Source organism: Ictalurus punctatus, chromosome 15 (genome assembly GCF_001660625.3).
Source record: "Ictalurus punctatus breed USDA103 chromosome 15, Coco_2.0, whole genome shotgun sequence".
NCBI lineage: Eukaryota > Metazoa > Chordata > Actinopteri > Siluriformes > Ictaluridae > Ictalurus > Ictalurus punctatus.
The window spans coordinates 10,965,227-10,988,492 of NC_030430.2; the positions used below are offsets into that span (position 1 = coordinate 10,965,227).

General features: G+C 39.6%; 1 protein-coding gene across 3 annotated transcripts in view; it reads left to right on the plus strand.

Annotated features, from left to right (window-relative positions):
• Nucleotides 1-23,266, plus strand: part of eif4ba (eukaryotic translation initiation factor 4Ba) — a 26,904-nt gene extending 3,638 nt beyond the window's left edge. The window contains exons 2-15 of one of the 3 annotated variants that reach the window (XM_017487488.3): nt 3,418-3,558; nt 5,017-5,222; nt 8,217-8,333; nt 8,611-8,665; nt 8,883-9,023; nt 10,508-10,636; nt 12,094-12,270; nt 12,634-12,874; nt 14,608-14,696; nt 14,789-15,011; nt 15,381-15,424; nt 19,726-19,813; nt 20,251-20,323; nt 22,321-23,266. In XM_017487488.3, coding sequence (XP_017342977.1) covers nt 3,418-3,558; nt 5,017-5,222; nt 8,217-8,333; nt 8,611-8,665; nt 8,883-9,023; nt 10,508-10,636; nt 12,094-12,270; nt 12,634-12,874; nt 14,608-14,696; nt 14,789-15,011; nt 15,381-15,424; nt 19,726-19,813; nt 20,251-20,323; nt 22,321-22,401 — 1,805 coding nt within the window. In that variant the 3' untranslated portion in view covers nt 22,402-23,266. The remainder of the gene's footprint in view (nt 1-3,417; nt 3,559-5,016; nt 5,223-8,216; nt 8,334-8,610; nt 8,666-8,882; nt 9,024-10,507; nt 10,637-12,093; nt 12,271-12,633; nt 12,875-14,607; nt 14,697-14,788; nt 15,012-15,380; nt 15,425-19,725; nt 19,814-20,250; nt 20,324-22,320) is intronic. The other 2 variants (XM_017487489.3, XM_017487491.3) reach the window with 2 other exon arrangements.

Genomic DNA, 23,266 nt, shown 5'->3' on the forward strand with positions numbered 1-23,266 from the left:
AAACCAGGAAGACGAAAATAGCGGACAAAAGCTCAAAATTAACCAGCTTTCTCCTACAATTAAAATTAACAAATGTTAAGATTGTCTTCCTGTCTTAACACATCTGTTAAAATCTCAGAAAATGTAGTTTAGTGTTCCATGACGCTTTAATAAATAAAACCGTTTTCAAAACATGAAAGATGGCGACATGTTCAGGATGAGAGGCGAACTACAGATAATATCCACATCCTCTCAAGTAAAGCACGCACATTAAGAATCGATTCAGGGATTTCCCGACTCCATATCGTTTTGTTAAATTGAAGATCGATTAAAATTGGAAAATTTATTTATTTTTTTTTAATCCAGCCCTAGTTAGTATTGTATAAAGAACTTTTATTTTTGTACACCTTCAAGCTCTTCTCTCTCTCTCTCTCTCTCTCTCTCTCTCTCTCTCTCTCTCTCTCTCTCTCTCTCTCTCTCTCTCGGAGTCCCAGTTCTGGGGAGCCTCTGTGTTAAACATCTGCTCCAGCATGCGTGAGCCAGCTTATAAAAGGTTCAGTAATTAACAGAAGAGCTCGGCCTGGTATCATTAGGTAGGAGCACTTAAAATACTGGAACAGCCCATGGTTTTTCAGTCATTTTAACTGCTTACGATATTTTTAATTCCATAATGAATACCAGGAACAAAGAAAAAAAAAAACTTAAGCTGTCTAGTGATACCAATATTACCTTTGTACTCCAAATGTTAGATGACAAATGATCGTGTTGGCTAAGCTGGACTTTTATTAAAAGAAAAAACTCTGAAGCCTAAAGTTTGCAGTGCAGTTTTAAACAATGCAGAAACAAAAGAGGCCAACACTTTCTATAGCAAACCTAACAAGACACTACGCCACATTAACAATGGTCCAAGCATGCTCACACGTGCTTACAAATCACACCAGTGGCATCGTGTTGTGGGTGAAGCTGTGTTATTTGATTGGGAAATATAATGGGGATTTTAGTTGTATGTTTTAACACAGACAATGTTTCATTCAAGGTTTTGTTAACTTGTAGTAAAGGGGGGAGGGGGAGAAGGCAAGTTATTCTTAAATGTCTTAGTGCTGCTTTCTTAAACGTTGCAAATGGATCATGTTTCCTTCATCAACATTCATTCATCCAAGCTTCCAGTCTCTAATATCGATTAAAGCTGAATATTGATATGAGACTATTTTACTTATGTTTTATAATAGGGATGCACCGAAATTTTGGCCGCCAAAAATGGCATTTTATGGTTTTTGCCCGACAGAGAACAAAAGGCAAAAAAATATGAGCAGCCAGTGTATGCCGCTCCGCCCCGCCCCTCAGTGCTCGGCGCTCAGATTTCACTCTCGGTCTAGCCGACGGTTATCGTTCCATTGAAACATTACTAGATCCGCGATTTAAAGAGCGTTACTTTGACGCGGAGAAAAAGCAGTGTGCGTGGGAAATGGTACAGGCAGAGCTGGAGGTGATGAACGCGTCTGCTGAAGGATCGACGTGCAGCACACAGCAAAGTGTGCCAGAGAAACAGGTGCGTACAAGTGATGAGGCGGTAAACTCCCTCATGCTCCGACACGTTTGACGAGATTCTACAGGAAAGTGCCCTGATCCATAGCACGCGCAGCTACGCTTTCCATTGCTTTCATGGATTGCACGCAATTCATTATCTGCCCCGAGCACAGAGAGGTAGAATATTCAGTGCAGCACCCCATGTTCTTGATGAGAACAGGAAGCCTCTCTCCTGCCAGAAAGATGAGCAACTTTTGTTCTTGAAGAGAAACCTGCCACTCTTGCTTCAATAGAAAGCAGTCCAATTTGCTATGTGTATAGCAATTACGTTAAAATTCGTGTAGCCCTGCAAAACTTTGTTCTTGGCTTGAGGCTACATCTGTTGTTTACAGTTTCAGAGGCCTAGTTCATTACTTGACTGCTGTTTTGCATATCATAATAGATTTCTGGAACTTTATTTGTATAATTGGATTTAAAACATCTGTTAAATTTGATTATAAGAGAACTGAATGAAGAATAATATCTTCTTTGATATTGTTTTTGTTTTGGTGTGTTTTCGGCCCAGCATTTTCCTTTCGATGCATCACTAACAAAACAAAAGATCCCAGAATTGTGTTTTTTGGCCTAAAATCAGATTCTTATACAAATTACCTTCTTGCATTCATCTTCAGAAAATGTTTTATCCTTGTCCGAGTCCATGTTTTAAATATTGCATTTGGGTATAGACAGAAACAATAACTGTAGGAGGGGTGGGAGTGGGTAAGAGCGGGAGTGTGGGCAGGAGCAGGTAAGAGCGGGAGTAGGTAAGAGCTTGTGCACGGGAGTGTGTAAGAGCATGGGCTCAGGCGAGAGTGGCAGCGGGTGGGAGCGGGTGAGAGTGCGCGAGAGTGGGAACGGGTGAGAATGTGGGTGAGGGTGTGTGTGTGGGGGGGGTTGCTGTCATATGCACACCTCTAGTTAGTGCCAGCAGCAAACATAGCTACACTCCATGTGTAATTAATTGTCTCGGTAACTCCAAAATGAACTTGGGTGATTTCACAAGTTGTTTTGTAGATCATTAATTTTTTTCCCCCTATATTGAATGGTAAATAGTTTCATGTAACATTTCTTCAAAAAGTCATTAGACAACAAAAGAAGCATTCAGTCTTTGTCATCATCAAGAAATCCAGTCAAACTTATTTGCACCCATATCTTTACTTTAACAACAGAAGGCAACATTTGGCTGCTTGCATTTGCATATCAGAGCTTAATAGGTTTTCATAGTTAATGATGCAATAATAATAACATCTTACATGTTCAATTCTATCAGATTAAAAAAAAAAAAAAAAAGGCTTTACTCTCAATTTAATTCTATCAAAAAATTTTGATCACAAAAAACTCAGTGTTTTGATAAACCCAGAAAGGTCAGTCTGCTCCATGCAAGTCTTCAAGATTAAAATATAACTGGCAAGCATTTTGGATGTGCCTGCATATTAATTTCACTGGCTGCTGTTCTGCCCAAGCGTAGTGCCAATGTCTAAGTTAGGACCTACCATGGGTCAAGTTCTGTATTCGTGCAGGAAGGATGCGAAAAGTGATCTAGTGCACTACAATGACATATAAATCAACATAGCAAATTTAGTCAACAATCAAATTGAGATTTATATTGCAGCCCTGCATGTCACCCTCAGAAATGCTTGTATCTGTGTTGGCCGGATACAGGTGTGTATGGTGTGGCCTGCTTTGTGCTCGTCTTAGATCTCTTTTAATTACGTCGTTCTGCGCCCTCTTCAGAATATTTACCACATAGTCATTATAGTGGAATCACTACTTCTAACCTTTATTTGAGAATTTGCTGAGGAGTTGTGAAGTATTTTATATATAAGTACACCCAATGTGACTTTTTTTTGTTTGTTTGGGGTTTTTTTGCAGCTAAGAAGAAGGGCAAGAAGGGGAAGACCCTCACCCTAACTGATTTCTTAGCAGAGGACAGTGGGGGCAGTGCTGTACCAAATTACACACCCACAAAACCTACCAGCTGGGCAGATGAGACTGATGACCTGGAGGGAGACGGTGAGCACACTAGGAAAAAATCCACAGCCTGTATCATGTTTAGAAATGGGGTTTGGTTGTTCTTAGCTTTTTCTTGCTGCTTATTTATTTATCAGTGTTTCACCTGGCTTAATCATTAATTTACTCTATGGTCTTAGTTGGTCTTTTGGACTCCATGTTTACTAAATCGGCTTTAACTTTTTTTTTCTTTTTTTTTTAAAATCATGTTTTGTGTTGCTTTTTTATTAAGTTATGTTCAACAATTCAAACAACTGAACAATTTTTAAAAAATATTACAGGACAAGTTTTTTTTTTGCCTTCACCATCTCAAATTTGTCTCAAGAAATAATTTTAAGTATTTTGTCTCACGTACCAATGCTCCAATATGATCTCGTGGATGAGTGCTATTTTGAGATGTTGAGGCATTAGATCGGGTTTGGGTTTTTTTTCTGATTTGATCTGGAAGTTATGATGTGAACGTACGTGATGTTGGCTAAAACAACACAGATCTTGCATGCGAATAAATGAGCATAGGACCGTTTTCATGATTTCATGTTTCCTGGTAGGATTATGAACCAGGAAGTTGGTTCATAGACTTAAACTTGGATGTGCAAGTCCATAGGCTATCCGTGTGAGATTATCTATTTAAAAAAAAAAAAAAACCAGCAGGTAGGTCAGGTGCAGAACTTTCCCAATGAAGAAAAAAGGAAAAACGGAGCAAGAGTAGCAGGTCTAGAGGGTGAGAGTCCCTATTATGGCACTTTTCCACTTTGCGCTACAGCTTGATTCGACTCTGCTCGCTTTTTGGGGCCTTTCCACTGTGGATAAATCCTGGTACTTTTTTTTTAGTACCACCCCGGTCGAGGATCTGAGCGAGCTGAGCCGATAATAAATGTGAGCCATATACTGAGGGAGTAGGAAATACTCCTTAATGAATGATTCTGTATTGTGCCTGAATAAATGTGTCATTTAATACATAGCGTATGGTAATATTCTATTAATCGAAAATTATCATTTCTCATTATAGATAAAATTACAGTCTCGCTTAAATCTTTTAAATCTTTAAATTACTTAACAGGCATTTATCGAAGTCACCTCTGACGTGGCTGAATCTAACTTAGTCATATCGAGCACTACGTAGGGTCTAGAGCGCCGTTATTTACATCCTTAATAGGGTCCGTGTTCAGTGAACAGGAAAGGCATTTGGAACACGGCCCGAGCGTGTATTTGCACAGGGCTTCAATAATACAACATTATTCCCGCTTGAAGGCGAGTGGAATACGGCACCCACGTTGAGGCGGCACTAAACTGCAGTGGAAAAGCAAGCTCCGAAAAGTAAAGTGAGCCGAGTTGAGCCGTACCGTGCAGTGGAAAAGTGGCTTAAGTACCTGTTGAATTATTGCAAGATGATTGTGTGCAGACATAGACTTTGATTGTTTTAGAAATGGGAAGGTTTAACCCTGGCTCTCTTGCTGACAGTTACTACCTCCTGGCACACGGAGGAAGATGTGTATCGTGCACCACCCATTGATCGCTCCATCCTGCCAACGGCACCCCGCGCTGCCCGCGAACCAAACATCGACCGCTCGCGCCTGCCTCGTTGCCCACCCTACACCGCCTTCCTGGGCAACCTGCCCTATGACGTGACCGAAGACTCTATCAAGAGCTTTTTTCACGGACTCAATGTAAGTTGCTTAACTTTTTGTTTTAATCTTAAATTTGCGCCTTTGATTTGCTGTCTGTGTATCATTATCAGTAGATACGTTTGAAATAAGGTAATAAACATGTATATGCAAAGCAAGGTTTCAGGTAGGAATTCAGCATGATTGAAAACCTGGAAAACACACATTTCCAAAGCAAAAGTTGAGCTGCAATTTTCAGTGCATCAGTTGTAAAGGTAGTGTATACTGATGTTGAAACAGGTTTATGTAAGACTGGCCACACACTTGAAGATTTTAAGCTTGATTTGCACCCTCCCCAACAATTGGGGGGGCGTGTCCCGATTCGAGGCTTATTGTTACCCACTTTTTGTCCAAAAAATCCTCAATTGTGTGGTGTCATTACGATTATTTTATTGCTCTGGATCAAGTCGGAGCCTCCCCGATCTCAAATCATAAATATTAAATGTTTGATATTTTCAGCTTTTGGTCAGGCCAGCGGAGGCGGGATACCCACAATAGCACATGAGAGCGAGCAAGCTTCACTGACTGGATGGTGCATGCATTTATAATGGAAACATGGCAGCCACGGGAGAGACGACTTTGTGTGTGATTACAAAGAAATGGCTATCATGTAGAGGATGTTTTGTAAATAGCAATTTTAGCAAAATGTAACTCTTTTGTTTCTCCTTTTTTGTTTTTCGCTGCGAAATAGTATGCACGCCAGGAGAGCCAGCTGACGATGTCGATCGTCCTTCACGTTTGTTTTTCTTCTGAATCAGAGTTTCTGTGAGATCTCGTCTGTGAAATTGTTACTACAATCGACAGGTGTGTGGGCTCGCGGTCTGGCCGAATCGTCTAGTGTGTGCGTTCTGAGGATTATAATGTGAAAACTCGGTTGAATCTCTCTTTAGGTTTGTGGTCTCCCACAGTTTTGAAATCAGATTTTTTTAAAAATCGTTTAGTCTGTCCCTGGCATAACTTAAGGCCAGATGGAATCCATTTTATTTTTATTTCCATGTTAATTTTCCCATTTGAAGTGACGTAAATTTTTTATGTCATTTGTATTTTCATCCACTGTTGTTCTTTCAGCTGCTACCTTTAAGGGTGGCCACAGCGGATCATTGGTCCACATATTTGTATTGGTACAGGTTTTGCACCCTTCCTGACACAATCTTCCCATTTTATCCAGGCTTGGGACCGGCACTGAGTGCAACACAGTGGCTGGATTAGTTCCCTGCCCAGGAATCAAACCCAGACCGGGTTATGAGAGTAGAGGCTTTTTTCTTGAAACCCTTCCAAACAACTTGTGGTGATGTAGATGAATTCGGATTGTAGTTTTGGAGACTTTCTGACCCCAAAACGCAACTAACTTCTGCAATTCTCTAGCTGTGATCCTTGGAGATTTTTTGGCCACTCTTCTTCTCCATCCTCTTCTCAGTGTGTTGAGACAATATAGACACACTGGACTGGAACTTTTTAATTATTGCCCTGATGGTGGAAATGGGCATTTTCAATGCTTGTGCTATTTTCTTATAGCCACTTCCCATTTTGTGAAGCTCAACAATCTTTTGCTGCACATCACAGATATATTCCTTGGTCTTACCCATTGTTATGAATGACTAGGGGAATTTGGCCTATGTGTTACCTCATATTTATACACCTGTGAACCAGGAAGTCATGGTTGAACAATTTCCTGTTCCTAGTCACCCAGGTCTACTAAAAAATGTAAAATATCAATGGGAATATACTTCAAATATATTTTTCTTAAATTAATTCATTGGAGAGCCAATAATTGTTGCATACCTATATTTAACAAAGATTTTTTTTTATAAACCTGTTGTTTGCAATTGTTTGAAAATTGTTTGATCTCTATGAGAGCAGAGTATTTTTGTGAAATTTGTGAACAAAAGATAAAAAGGTTAAACAATAAAGACAATTTTTCACAACCTTCTTTGCTCATATTTCCAAGGGTGCCAATATTAGTGGAGGACACTGTACGGTGCCCTGTAGGCATATTTATAGTGTAGACATTGCTAATATTATGTACACTACACCTACATGTACAGTAGAAACCTAGAAGACATGCTTTATTTGCGTTCTGGAGCAGTGTTTCTCAGTCCTGTTGTACCCTGTTTTAGTGCCCTGCACATTTTGGTGTGTTCTCTCCTCTAACTCAGCCAGTTTATCCTAGCATAGCCTTGTTTATTAGCTGATGACTTTTTGAGTGAGTAAAATACCAAAATGTGCAGGAACAAGGTACCCCAGGACCAGATTATACTGTTCTAGAGTGTTGTACAACTACAATGTTTTATCCCCATTCATGACCATCCCCAGTACCATTCAAAATACTGAATTACATGTAAATGTACACTCTGTGGCACTTAATAATAATAATAATAATAATAATAATAATGCCTTTGCTGGCTTCTGTTTTATGCACTTTGTAAGTATGCACCTATTGACCCTGTTAACGCTATCCTGTCCATGAGTAGAACGGGAGAACCATGTGGATAGAGTTAAGCAGATTTTATTTGGGTGGTGAACCATTCTCAGGACAGCAACGCTCATTGTACTGGTATGTCTGGCAGATGTTGTGCTGCTATGAGTGTAACAGGCACAACAGGGTTGCTGCAGTTTTTTAACACCTTGGTGTCATTGCTGGGTTTTGAATCGGTCCACAATCCCTAAATATTCAGCCAGCAATAATTTTGTGTTCAGAAAGTTACCACTGATTAAGGGTTAAATGACGTTTAGCACAAATGGTGACGTGCTGAAGCTCTTTGTTCAAAAATGCATGTTAGGTACGCTAAATAAAGTGGACAGTGAAAAATTTTACAGTTTCTGTGTCACACTCAATTTCACTGCAAGATTTAACTAAAAATGTATTCAGTTGCATTTGCTCACTGTAATAAAACATAATTTAAGACTTGTGCAGATCATTTGCTTTCCAAATTCTCTCTCTTCAGTGAAGTTTAAGTATTGTCACAGTGCTTTATTTAATCTGTTCTGTTTCTGTAGATCAGTGCAGTGCGACTCCCACGAGAGCCCAGTAACCCGGAGCGACTGAAGGGCTTTGGCTATGCAGAGTTTGACGATGTGGATTCACTGCTACGTGCACTCAGCCTCAACGAGGAGGTGAAACTGTTTATTATTGTGCTGTACTATATGATTCCTTGATTCTTTTTGACTACAGGTGCTCTTGAGCCCAAGGACAGTAAAGTTTGGCCTAAATATAATATAAGTACAGATAGAAGTGCATTAATTTCTCTGCTTTGTCTGTGCAAAGTCTATAGTTTATTAAGAACAGAAAGTTTTGTTGTCCTTGAATTGACCCCCAAGGTGGTGTTTTTCTTTTTGTAATCTTTGGGACTTGAGATACACTGCAACTAGAACTCCTTTTCTTGTTCTGTAGAACTTGGGGAATCGCCGGATCCGTGTGGACATTGCAGACCAGTCCAATGAGAAAGGTATTTTTAATTTAACTGTATGCTGCCTACATGTCTACTCAACTGAAGACTTATTCATTATGATTTTCCTAATGTAATCATAATTGTTTACAGGTCGATCTTAGCATTTCTATTTGATTTCTTAAAGGCCTAAAATTAGACATAACCCTATGAAAAAAAAAACACTTGTTTTAATTACAAAGAAATAAATGTAACTTAAATGGCCACTGTTTTCCAGAGAGGGACGATCGTTCAATGTCAGGTCGTGACCGTAATCGTAGCACTGACATGGGACCAGACAAGACGGACTCAGACTGGAGAGCAAGGCCAAGTGGTGACGTGGACGAAGGGCCACGCCGAGACGATGCCTACGGAGAACGTGAGCAGTTTTATTTAATTCGGCAAATAAGTTCTGTTTTAGATGTGTACAATTGTACTCTAGTTCAAACAGTTAGAAATAGAACTATTTGTAATTTTTCTTGTTGCCACTATTGTTGAGATTATGAAGGAAACAACTTTGTTCATTTTGTGAATCAAACAGAATTCGAAACCGAATGCCATTTCTCTTTCCCTTTCGAATTAGCAGCAATTGAGGGGCAGCAATTGCTTGAATGGTGGGTTCATTATTATTATTCATAATGAAAAACACAACAACTACAAAACAGTACAATGACAAATTCGCTTATATTAAACATGGAACTTTTGAAACCAAATCTTCCGCCATCGTGTTGCAAGTCATCGCGCCTCACTCTTGATAAATGAAATCTGACTCCTGCTGCAACTCTGACTCATTTGGCTGATGCCGAATTGAGCAGACACGTTCAGTTTTTAATTGAACTGAATGATTTTTATTACTATAAAAAGGCAAAAACGACGGTGGGGGCGGTGCCGCTGTGGGCAAGTGATGTAATCGGTGTGTGCCGCCCCAACACCGGGAACACCGGCTATCGCAGCAAGCCTACTATCTGGTAATTAGAAAACTACATGGCTTCGCCAGTCCTTACAGGGCTTGCATATATGTAGCTCCTGCAACCATTGCTGTAATATAAAGCAAAAAAAACAATACATTGTTTTTAAGACCAAACCTATGACATCAAGTCATTTATCAATGATTTATCAGTCTATCAGCTATCGTGCAGCTGTGGTTGCTTCTGCATTGGTAGAACTAAGAGGTGCTTGAAGTATAGGGTCTCGAAACACAAAAATGCCATCAGTAAACAGGATGTGGTCTACCCCATGGCGAGACATTTTCAGGAAGCACATAATGGCAACCAAGACAGTATATTAGAAACAGTAGGTAAAAAGGTACAAGATGGTGATTGCTTGAAATTCTTATTATGACGGAAAACTTTTTACAGATATTAAATAAAGACAATAGACTTTCCTGGTCTAATTGAAGAAATTGATATTAGTCCCTTTCTCTGAAGTCACTCATTCACTTTTTCAATGCATGGTATTGTATATGTCAAATATTTTCCACTCTTTGTGTATATATATTTCTGTTTATTTATCTTCTCTCATTGTGGCACCATCTAGTGGTGTCCTTTTAGACTTGCTCTAGACTTACTCCACCAAGCATTGGCATTCTGACCCTAGCCGCTTCCGTTTGTCATTTCATTTGAGCAGGTGTATCTAATTTAGCTGCTTTAGGTGAGAGCTCATTTGAGGCAATTTTGTGTTTGTGGGGGTTGCACCCTAAAGAAAGTTTTGCTGCCGATACTCGTGGGACTGCAGCCCATTACTCCCTCTTTTTAAATATTTCTACTATGAAATAGCAATTTAAATAAAGGCTCTTTAACAATCTAAATTGGAAGTGTGCCATGGATGACCTTCTTTGAGGTACCTTTTCTCTCTGAATTTTAGGATCCCGAGATCGCTACGATTCAGACAGGTACCGCGATGGTCCGCGCCGGGACAACGATCGCTATGACAGTGGCAGAGACAGATACCGGGATCGCTATAATGACCGGGACCGCAGAGACTATGATAGAGGTGGAGCATCACTACATTTCCTGGTTACCAACTTTTAACTATTGACTTTGAACATGACAGAACATGACACAGAGTGATTTCAGTTGCACAGTGAAGGTCCATATTTGATTTATGTAGATCATTAGGCAGGTGCAGGTAAAAGATAACACCCAGTGAAGCATCTTGTCAGAAAATGAGACCAAAAAAAAAATTATTCACCTGTGACATGTTCATTATTTTCAGATATCAGGATGCTTTGAGCCTAGCTCTAGTGCTGTGTGATCAGCCTGTCTCCTTTGGCTATTACATTGTATGTTAGACGGGAAAATAGAAATGAAAGTATATTGAATTTAACCCTCTTACCCCGTATGGCCGAAAAACCGGCTTGCCCGTCTTTGATTTATTCCCGTAAGGACGATAGACCGTCTTGGTCATCTATGCCAAATCCCCGTAAGGCTGATGTAGAGGATTTACAGTGTAAACGTTATCCCCGTAAGGCCGGTGTACCAGCATTACTCTGCTATGATTCCTTACTTAATTATTATTTTTTGACCCGGAAGTTTGATGACGTCACGACGTGATTACGTTATTACGCCAGCATTACGATGAAGCTGATCCAAGCATGAATATTGGTGTAATAGTAGAAGTGAACTAAAAATGCCAAAGCGAAAAGCTAATCGTGCTCCAGCTAAAGTTACACCTACAGTGAACACAGGTACATCTAAAACAGTGAAAAAAAAGAAAACATACACAGTCACACAGGCGAAAGCGAGGATTGTAGATAGTGACAGCAGTGAAAGTTCAGGCGATGTTGAAACTGAAACTGATAGAGACGCAAACTCTTCTGATTCAGACCCTGATCCGTCTTCATCTTCAGCATCAACCAGTGTGACTGACACTGCAGGGGTCTGGAGTCATAACAGGACCATTTCTGTGCATTCGTGAAAACACTACCTGCTGGTCTGATTATCACCAGAAACTTGACTTTTGGTGCTAAAATGCATTTATTTATTTATTATTTATAAAGGCATTGACCACGCTGATGCTCCTATGGTACTTCTAATTGAGTATAAGGATTTTAGCGAGCATTTTTTCGTAATTTCTCTAGTTAAGAATTGTGCTCTAAGTTTAGTAAAAACACTGAACTGCTTCATTTTCAAAGTAATGTTACACAAATACATTATTATAAGTTGTTTCAAGGCCTAAAAATGTTCAAATTAAAATGTTGATTTTGGCCCAGGAACTCAGGGTTAGCGTGCTGTTTCTCTGGGGAATATAGGGTTATGGGACATAATACTGTGGGAACTTAGGGGTAAGAGGGTTAAATACCCTAAGCTTATCATTGATACAGAGGAAAACTTTCATAATACAAATATCATTTTATCACCCTGCACTATGATAATATAAGCTGTAGTATGTCATACTTTCAGTTATATGTTTAGGATAAAGAGGTTTTTTTTAAAAAAATTATGTGTTAGGTTATGACTCTCGCAGTGGAGGTCGTCGTCCATTCGGCAGTGGCTTCCGGCGTGACTATGACGACCGCCGGGACGACCGCCGGGATGACTACCGTGGCAGCGGAGATCACTATGGTGACCGCGAAGACAGATATGATAGACGGGATGAGAGACGGGATGAGAGACGTGAGGACAGAGGTAAGATTTTATATCTGAACCTTTGTTGAATCAATGTCTCCTATACACCTCATAAAATTACTGAAGGATTATGAGAGTTAATGTGTTATATTCTTTACATGCAGCTGGTAGTTTACATAAAATTTGTTAAGTCTGTCTGCTTCATCCTCTTTCTGTTTTGACTTGTGTGCACTATCCGTATTTTATTGTATTGTTCTGCACTTGTCATTCCACTGTAGCTGCAGTTTTGCTGTACTATTTGCACTTTGTATAGTCCTGCATACAGAGCCCGTGTATTGTCTGGTATGTTCCTCCATGGCCCTGGAAGATTGTGTCTTATTGTATATGGTGAGAGAGAATAAAGATTTGGCTTGATTTGCTCAGGCCCTCCTCAGAGGCCCAAGTTGAACCTGAAGCCACGCAGCGTTCCAAAGGAGGAGGACCAGAGTGGCGCCCCCTCCACCGCCTCTAGCCGATCCGCTTCTATCTTCGGAGGAGCCAAACCAGTGGATACGGCTTCTAAGGAGCGGGAGGTGGAGGAGCGACTGAAGAAAGAGCAGGAGAGGCTGCAGAGACAGCTGGAGGAGGACAAGGGGAGAGGACCCGAACGCAAGCCCAGAGAGAGGTGAACCACCCATCCAATCAGAAACTTTTCATCTACCAAATGTTCTGGGATAAAAATGTATTTGGCAAAATAGGGCAGGATCATTCTGTGACACACAAAAAACATGTACAGGTAACAATACTGCCAATGTGACCCCAATGTGACTGGATGAGTGTTGAGGAGATGGTAACTGGCCTGTTTTACAGTAGAGATATTTATATATTATATATGTAAGTACTTCATTTTGTACAGAAATGCTAAGTTCTGTACCAGGTAATGCAGACTTTAAACATGAGGGCAGCCATTATAAAGGAGTTTTCCTTATTGCTGAGGTTTTCAGCAGACACACTTTTAGAAAGTCTTCAGGTGGTGTCTGGTACCCATTTTGAGGGAAATTTAGGAAATATGTGGTGGGAAAATTGCTGCTGCTTTAAAGACCTTGATGTAGTGTTGTGTATATATGCTGTAAGTTTCCCCATCCATTTCATTGTATTGAATAAACTAAGACTATAAAAATACATTAAAACTTGCAGTTTGTAATTAATCTCCAAAAATAGTGTAAATACTGTTACAGCAAAACTTGTTTATATTGGGGAGGCTATCTCGGGTCAGCAGTTGGGTTTTTCTTTTTTTCTTTTTTTTTTTCTTCCCTCCCCCCACTAATGCTAAGAGCTGATAGAAATTGTACTGATTGCAGAAACTAATTAGTATTTCTGGACCAGGAATATTTGAATAGCCTACTTATTCTCTAAAACATATTGAAAAAATACAAAACCATAACAAAAATGATTATGTAATTTGAGGGAATACTGTACTATAAATACAATTTTACTTATATAGTAACTTATAAAAGTACTTTTGACTGTTTAATTGAAATTCATTTCAATGGAAGTCACTTTTTGGGGAAGTCCAAAAAAGTTTACGTGAAACATTGCTTTTTATACATTTATCATTTGTTTGTTTTTTAATTTGTATTTGCAAGATTAGTTCTTAATCTCTATAATCTATACTGTCAGAGATTTTGTTTCTGAAGGATTTCTGCCCTTGGGCTTCTATACTGAGTTTTGAGTCAAAAGGACTCATCTTTTCTCCGTATGGGGGAACATGTCAGTTGTCTGTTGCAATCAAATACATGCTACAGATGCATTGGACAAATATTAAGTTAAAAACACTGGGCCGTAAACATCCACACTAATGTAGTTCAAAATATGTCCAGTAGACAGCAGCATTGTGTTAGTGAGCTTCACAGTGTTAGAGCTTGACACACCCTCATCTGAGCTCATGAGCTGCAAAATGCTCTCTCTCGCAAAATATCAAAACTTCTTGTGAACCCTCAGAAGTACTGGCTGTCTAGAATTGCCTGATGGCTGCTGTTTGTCCGCACCTACTGTATGGACATAAGAGGATTAAATAGATCACAAATATATTGATTTACATTCCAGTGTAGGATTGTAAGGGCAGCATTGATTGTAGAACGCTGTTTGATTGCAGAGACAAAACACCGAACAGACAAGAAGTAATTGCTTTTTGTACCAGCAAAAAGCAAGTATTGTACCAAATCTCTCCTCGAAAAATTACTTCTGTAGACTTAATAGTTTAATTGTCTTAAATGAAATTAGCTGTACTACTCAGAACTTGGCGAATCCTTAATAATTATCATATTTTGAAATTAAAGTTAAACTGGCGGCTTTTTGGAAGGAAAATAATTAACTAAGGGAAAAAGTTTATTCCGTCCTCTTTTCTTTTCTACATAGACATCCCAGTTGGCGAAGTGAGGACCAAGCAACAGAGCGCTCACGAACAGGAAGCGAGTCATCACAGCCAGGAAGCACCACTAGCAGAGGTGCATCTTGGTTCATTATCATAATTGATCTAATCATACATTATTATTATTATTATTATTATTTGAAAGGAAACTCACTCCTCCTATCGCAGGCTCAAGGCGCAGAGAAAGCGAGCGCTCTTTGGAGAACGAGGTTTTTGGTGGGCGTGACGATGAGCCACCCTCTCCAGGAAGCCAAGCCTCATTGTCCAAGCAGGATGGGCTTCCTCTGAAGGTGGTCCCAGCCCCGCCCCCTAAAGAGAATGCCTGGGCAAAGAGAAGTGCCATGAGCAGTGGCTCTACAGAGAATGAGGTGAAACCTGGTCCTCTCAAAAGGTCAGAATCCAAACACTCAACACTCATGCCTGAAATATACTGCCTGTTTCTTTTCCAGAGAAAAGGTCTGAAACATTCTGTGACCCAGCTCTCATTTGAAGTGATAAGTTTATTAACATGCTGCAGGCATTGGACAGCTCTTTAAAAAAATTTTTGATAATTATATAAAAAATAATACAAGCATTTAGTTAATAAGCAAGATGATTATAATTATGATATAGAATAAGTTATTTTTTTCTTGGGGGGGTGGGTCATGCCTTTTACTTTTGGACGCATATTTCATTATGATACTTTTGAAAACTTGTATTTCTAATGCTTCTTGTCAAAACTGAGTTTGACTGCAGTCTATTTTATCCTGTCTGATTTCAGTTCTACAAGCTCAGCTGATGAGAGAGTTCCCCAGAAAGTCAAAGGTAAGATCAAGAATTGTGAGAGAAATAGTTGAATCAACCATGAAAGAGCACAGTTGTGGATGAAGTACATTAATGGCCATAACACCTTACCATCACACCCACACTGTATGTGGACCTTCCAGCAAACCTCTTCCAGCAGCCTCTGGCACTCTGACTGCATCCCAGACCTTCTTGTCTGACATCAATGCCAGACCTTACTGATGCTCTTGTGGCTGAATGAGCCCAAATTCCCACAGGCACTAGCCAAAGACTAGCGGAAAGCTTTCCCGGATATTGGAAGCTATTATAACAGCAAAGTGATTACATCTGGAATGGGATGTGCACATATTGGTGTGATGGTCAGGTGTCAACAAACGTTTGGCCATATAATGAACGCTGTTGCTTATTCATTGGTTATGCATTGCATAAATGCTTTATCAAACTCCTTGATTGTTATTTTTTCCAGTTTAAAAACTACAAAAAAGAAAGGCTATCTTTACTTGCATTACACACATACATATGTACTGAGTTCTGTCTTCCACTCCAATCCTGAAAGATTAATTAGAGAGATGATTACATGAGTAGCTTTATGCATCGATACAGATTCTCCCTATATTTTGCAGTATTTGTGACCCTTTAAAAACCTTATTTAAAAAGAAGAGTCTACACAATCTAGTGACTTTTGGAGCAGACATTACAGACTATCCTGCATTTGATACAGCTCTCTAGTTAATCTCTCTAGTTAACATCACAGCTGCTGGTTAAATTAATTGAGAGAGCATCACCACTGTACAAAGTCAAACATTTTTGATCACCATTGTTTGTCCCACTCACTCACTACATTGTTTTTCATTGTGCAAATATACTTACCTTTACCTATACTTACTACGTGTACGTCCACACGTCCAGCTGCAACGCAAGAGGCATTGTTTGTTCACATACTTGCTTGCGTCTCTTACGTACCTCTGGAGGAAAAAATGGTATGAAAAAAAATGGTACCTCTGGTATCCATTCAATGGTATAGCAGAGCCAAAACATCTCTGTCCATCTGCTTTCCAAGTTTAACTTTCATGTTTTGGCAATTTCATGTACTGCGATGTTAAACTCTCTTTAAAACTTTCTGTCGTTGGTGTGATCAAACCAAAAACCCTGACCGTACATTCAAAAATATTTACTTATCTAGAAAATGCACAAGGTTGGTACTCAAAACAGCAAAACAGACATTTTGGTAGGTTTAAGAGGTTTTTACGTTACTATTACTAGCTGTAATAAGAAAAACAGTTAATCAGTAGCACTCTAGAATATTACATAAATACGTGATATAAGACGTGGTGTTAGTTTGTGTTCAGTTGTGGACAGTGTCTCGTGGTGCGATACTGCCTGCACTGTATATGTTGCTATTGCACCATAAGGATGTGCCGCATTAATTTCTGAGGACGTGCAGAGACGATGCACCAAATGACCACAGGACACGGTGGCCACCATCTTGCATAAGTGCAGTTAACAGCATGTATAAATCAGCCTTTAAACCTCCTTCTTGGCTATATTTGCAAGTATTAAGAGAGAGTTATTCCAGCAGTTATTGTTTTCCTTCGAGTCTATTTCCCAAATACTCATTACCACAGCTTCTTTTTGGCAGTGATCTAGATAGAAATTATAGTATTTTTTTTTAAATACATAGTTGGTTTGACTTTGTGAATACGTTAATAATTCGTTCTGGTGTTATGACCAAAGATGACTTCTTTCTATAAGAAATAAATCATAATCTATTATTTTTCTCTTAATGACTTCAGAAAATTATGATGTGTTCTAATGTTAGCTGTTTAGTAATACAATGGCAGGTAATATTGTGGAATATTGGAATCAGCTTTATTGTCTACTTTTATTGGTTTATTCTCTGGTAGCAGGAGTTGGGTATCTCATTATGGGACATTCTCCCTCAAACTGTCTCTTGGAAACAATCGAAATCTCACTCATGCTATAAGTGAACTGGAGTTACATTCATAACCGGAAGTTCTCTTTCAAGAGCATTGCAGTATTTCACTATGGCATATTGTGATCAGTAAACGGCTGATCACACACACTCCTGCTGTCCTGTCAACCATCAATCCCTCTATTTCGTTGGAGGAGAAGGGAGACCGGTATTTGTGGAAAAGATAGAGATATGAAAGTATGTTTCTTTGTAGATATAGATTGACATGATACACAACCCATGTCAAAGCTACGAGTATCAATATCCTGGACTTTTTTAAATATCTGTTCAGTGTGCACAGATCTAATATCAGAAGTAGACTCCATTCTTTCTTTGGGACCAAACAACCTTGAGTAAAAGCCACGTTGGCTCTCCTCAGGAAATATTGCTCATTTGTTTTTTTAGAGAAATTATTTTTGCAAAACCCTTGGTTACCGTGCTGAAAGCCCATATTATTGTTGCACAAGTGTGCAACAGTGAATTTTCAATGTTGGTGAGCATTTCAGCAGTACTGCTCTGGGCTGCGTCTTGTAGTGTTATTTTGGGGGGGTGTTGGGATGTGCACGTGAATTTGCACTTGTTTTATTGAAACATTTCTATTTTAATAGGCACTTTGCAAGTTTGGTTGCGGACTCTGGCATGAATGCAGACCAGGAAACATTTTTATTGAAGGGGAGCACTGGTATGTGCTTATGAGATTCAGCTGGGGCTTTAACTGAATTTATGCATCTTTCCTCCTCTTCATGGGGTCATGTACTTTGTGACATGTGACCCGGGCATGTTGCGGCACAAAGCACAAACCAGTAGAGTATACAAGCTCGATGTCTTGGTTCAACAAACTCACATTTTGACCATGTCTTTCCTGGGAGAGGGAGGGTTCTCCTGCTGCCTTTTTCTTGGGGGGGGAGTACAGCATAATGTGGATGCTAGTAGGCTAAGGGTGTTTTCACATATAGTTCATTTTAAAAGAACCAAACCAAGTTCATTTAAAGTGAACCAGAAAGGGAACCGGTCGAACGTGACCTCAGTCTTTTTGGTGTTCACAATATAGTGGACTCAAAAGAGAACCCGGTTCTTTTTTTGGTTCTCTTCAGCAATGAAGTGATCTCAGACCGTTTGTTGTTCACACCACAACTTCATAAGAACTCAGACCCCAGCTTGCACCAAAATTTTCATCCAAGTCATAATAAAAGGGACAGGAATCTTTCATTTCAATGGACTCACCACATCGGTGCACTTCGCTGCGGATGCTCATGCTTCGGTCATAGTTGTTTTGTTTTTTTTGTTTTGTTTTTTTACTTTTACCCAGCATTGTAGCGCTGTTCTGTTATAGCCTCTTAATTTTTTTTTTGAGAAAACAAAAGAAACACTTTTATCTTCTTAAGTGTTGAGGATAATTGACGTTTAATGCAATCCTCTTTCCAAATTTCAAGAAGTACACAGCTCTCCCCCTCACAACCCCACAACCTGACATGCTGAAAAGTTTTGTGTTGTTTTCAGCAGTGACGGAACATGGCTGCAGGTACGGCAAGCCTCCAGGTACACATGTTGAAATGAAACGCAAAGCGGACCTGGACCTCATTGCTTTCACATATCCCAAAGAAATTGAACCACAAACGAACCCACTCAGACCACCTCTGGAGGTTCGCTTTTGGGTCCTTTTAGGGGGGTCTGAGATCACTTGGTTTGTTCACATATCCATGCTGAACCGCTCCGAGAGTGTTTGGAGGGCCCAAACGAACTAGGTGTGAAAACACCCTAATACTACTTCTTGGAGACAGGTGAAAGCAGAGACTATTCTCTGAGATGATGTGATGCCAAGGTAGGCAGCATGTGGTGACAAGTGGGCAGCTCACCCTGTGATCAGTTAAGCTAAACATGTTTGTTGTGCTTGTTAGTTGAGAGAGGCTTTTGAAAGCAAGATGTTTTCAACTGAATATATGATCTTTCTCTGCACTGTGTTGCACGTATCACGTCTGCCAGCCAATCTCAGCTGGGCTAATGGAATATTTCTTCTGGGGGACAGAATGAGGGGGTATGTCCCATAGTGAGATACTGAAACACAAGATATTAAAAATGAGAATGTTTCCTGCTTTTACAATATGTATGGGATCTATAGATTTGACCAGACAGTGTAGATATGTATTACATTATGTAGAGAACACTGAGACGTTACCACATGTTGAAGAGAAATTGTACTTGGCTGTTTAATACCTGCTATACTTATGTATAGTTGCATTCCAGCAGTAGCAGTATAATATTAGTGTTAAGACATTAGTGCAGCCCTCAAATGGGTAACAGCTTTAACTGTCTAACTGCACATGTCTATACATGCAAACTCTCCTTACAGATGAGAACAGGGGAGATGGTCCACGGCGGGGCCGGGGGGGGGCTACAACTCTGGCAGCAGGGAGAGACCGGCGCAAGGAAACGGACAGGTTAGCCTCTACTGAGTAGAATTTTGGCCGTGAGACAAGTAATACTAGAGTCCATTTGCAGCTACCCTTACATCTCAAATGAATACTTACAAAACTGTTCGCTTGTGCTTTTTACACTTCTATGCCTTGTAATGTTATATCCATATTACCAGCATTATCTAATTGTTCTGCATCATGTACTGCATCTAAGCTGTAGTTTATTTAACTTTTTTAAGAAAACAATAAATAAATAAATAAATAAATAAGAATAATCTCTGAGGAACCATCCAAAATGGTTCATCCCTCACATACACTGAACCACCCACTCTTCAGTATGTCAATTAAAACCTTTTTATAAAAAAAAAAAAAAAAGAGTTAAAAGTTTTTATCCACCAGACTAAGTGTGCCTTTACATGCATGCCAGACTGCTGTTTCAGTCTGTTCTACGTTGCTTGTAGAAAGGACGTCAGAAGAGAGCGAGATCTCAGACCAGCACCAGGGCCAAAGAAATATGAGGAATCTCCCAGTCCTGTGAGTGACAGAGCTCTAAGGCACTTTCTCTGGGTGTGACGACCTGTCCCTTGACCTTTTATACTTTTTTGCCTCTGGGTGTGCCTGTGTCTTTGTCCAAATATTCTGAAATGGATAGCTGCTGTGTGATTAGTTTGTGTTTATCATGTTAATTCAATAAGAGGTGGCTATAATTAAGTGTGTTGTGTCAAAAATCAATATTTTCACCTTTTTTTTTGGCAATATTGAACATGTTAATCATACAAATTAAACCTAATTAGTTTAATTTAATTTAGTTAACTTGCTGCCAGGCCCCAAATTATTTGCTTTTGTGACAAATTCTTAGGGAAAAAAACTAAGTTCAAGGTTTTGCTTTAGGTATGAGATTAGGAGCAAACATCACTAATTCATATTTGTGTGGTTATGTTTCAGAGCAAAAAAGAGGCAGATGCGTTCCCTTGAACATTATTAAAACTAATGAACTTAAATTCTGAATCTACTACTTCATGTCATCAGTCGGTTAGGAGCTGCTAATTTTAGATCATAGTTGGGCTCACATTTTTCCATTCCACAACAACATACAACATGTCAATTCACATGATTATACCTACTGCCCACTATTAGTAAAACCATACTAATACTGGGTAGGGCCACTCTTTGCTCTCAGAACAGCCTAAATTATTTGTGGCATGAATTCCCAAAGGTTTTAGACACATTCCTTTGAGATTCTGGTCCATGTTGACATGATGACATCACCTAATTGCTGCAGATTTGTGAGCTGCATATTCATGCTCTGAATCTGCCATTCTACCACATCCCAAAAGTGCCCTATTAGAGTCAGATCTGGTCACTGGGAAGACCACTGAAGTATGCAGAAGTCATTATGTACATGGAACCAGTTTGAGATGGTTAAATGGTGCTTTGTTACATGGGGACTTATCATGCTGGAAGTAGCCATTATAAGTTGAGTAAATTGTGGTCATAAAGGGACACACGTGGTGAGCAACAGTAATCAGATAGATAGATAGATAGATGGATGGATGGATGGATGCTGTGGCATTTAAGCAATGCTGAGCAGTAGTAAAGGTTTCAATTTGTGGCAAGAAAACATTCCCCACAACATTCACCCCCACTACCACCACCACCACCACCAGTTTGTTGACTCAAGACCAGTTGGGTCCATGGATTCATGCTGTTGAGTGGAGTATGGTGTAGAATGGGCATAGGTGAGCGGCACAAATCCCTCCTTAAAGCACTCAATAAAGTCCACTGTGACAATAAATTCTGTCCCAACATGCAGAAGAGAGTGTTTGGTGCAGTGAATTGCCTAGAACCATCCAGTCCTATTTGAAAAGTTGTAATAATACACTCACCAAGCCATATGAGATGAGAGGAAGCTTTGGAGGACCGAAATATGCAAGCAAATCCATAGAACTTACCACTACACCCTCGATCGTGTCATAATTTAGCTAGGCATATTAAGAGTAATGTGGATCAGGTGCACGACTGATGGCAAGAATTCCATACATTATTAGGACTGAAAAGGTTGATTGGATAGGCAAAAATGGACGCAGTATAGAGAATTGAAAAACTAAGTCAGGATTAGTCATTACACTCCAGCTCTCTTAGTTGTTTTACTTTGTTTTCTTGCATTTTCCTGGTGTGTTTAAGCTTTATTGAGGCTTGATATATATAGCCCTATTTGCCCATTTCACATATCAAGCCCATATTGTATAGGGATCTGTCACGATGTGTTTACAAAGTCATATTACCGAGTAAGTACTCATGGTTATGTAAAATGTAATTGAAGTACAAATTAAGCTCCAAATGTCTGCATTTGGATACCTCTTCTGCATAGTTTTGCAACGGCTTTTGTTTCTTCTTTTCCTTCCCGACAGTTCAGACCTTCAGCTGTCGGTCCTTTTTTTATATTCTCATATCTGCACTCAGAAGACTTTAATATTATCTAACTTTTATCAGTGTTTGGTTACATCCTATCTTTTCTCTCTGTTTGGCAGAAATTCAGCTCAGCCAGTAAATACGCAGCCTTACTAATGGATGGCGAGCAGGGAGACGACGCTGAGGAAAATGGAGAATGAGAGATTTGCTGCAGGAAAATCGGACACAAATGAAATATGAATTAATCCTCCAGCTTTGTCCATGCAGCAGTGAAGGACCCAGCCCTGCTCCCTTGAAGCAAAATCTGGAGAAATCAGTAAAATCTCTTATAACCACCTTCTTCAGGACTGAGCAGATCCTAGTGAGAAAAATACCAGACTCATTTTAAAATAAGAGGGTATATGGGAAGTTGGCTAAGATATAATTATAACTAATTAAAAAAAAAGGTGAGGTTTAAAAAGAGAGAATGGGATCCCATTGTTGCAGTATACATCACACATGTTTCTAGCACTAGTTTATAAGAGTGTGGCATGACACAAGGTAGGTTCATACCAAAGGCGAGTGTCTTGTTGCTTTTCAGGGTTTACGCTTTTTTTTTCCCCTCTTACTGATAAGACAGCTAAAAGCTGTGCTTCTTAGAGACATTGGGATCTGCATGATCTGTTCAGCAGCTTTTTATCTTGAAAAATCATGTCTTAAAGCATGTTATATGGGACCTATATTGAAGATGACCTACTAACTGGGAGGTAGAGAGTGATCCATTTCCATACCACATATCAGTTTAGCAACTTCCATCATTGCATCACCTCCCAGCACCCCAAAAAAGTTTGACTAAGGTTATTTTACCCTGCGGACCCATTCTCATGGACAAGTTTATTGAGCTACCTCTGTGGCCGGCTGTGCCCTCAGAACAAATATTTTCTATGTAAAAGGATTAAAAGCTTATTAGTCATTTACAAAATTTTACCCCTTAATCAAGTCCTTTTAAACATTGGTGACAAGTTGCTTTTTGAATCAACCAGTGCAGTTTGTGTGCATTCTGAATAAAGGGTTTAATAAAATGGA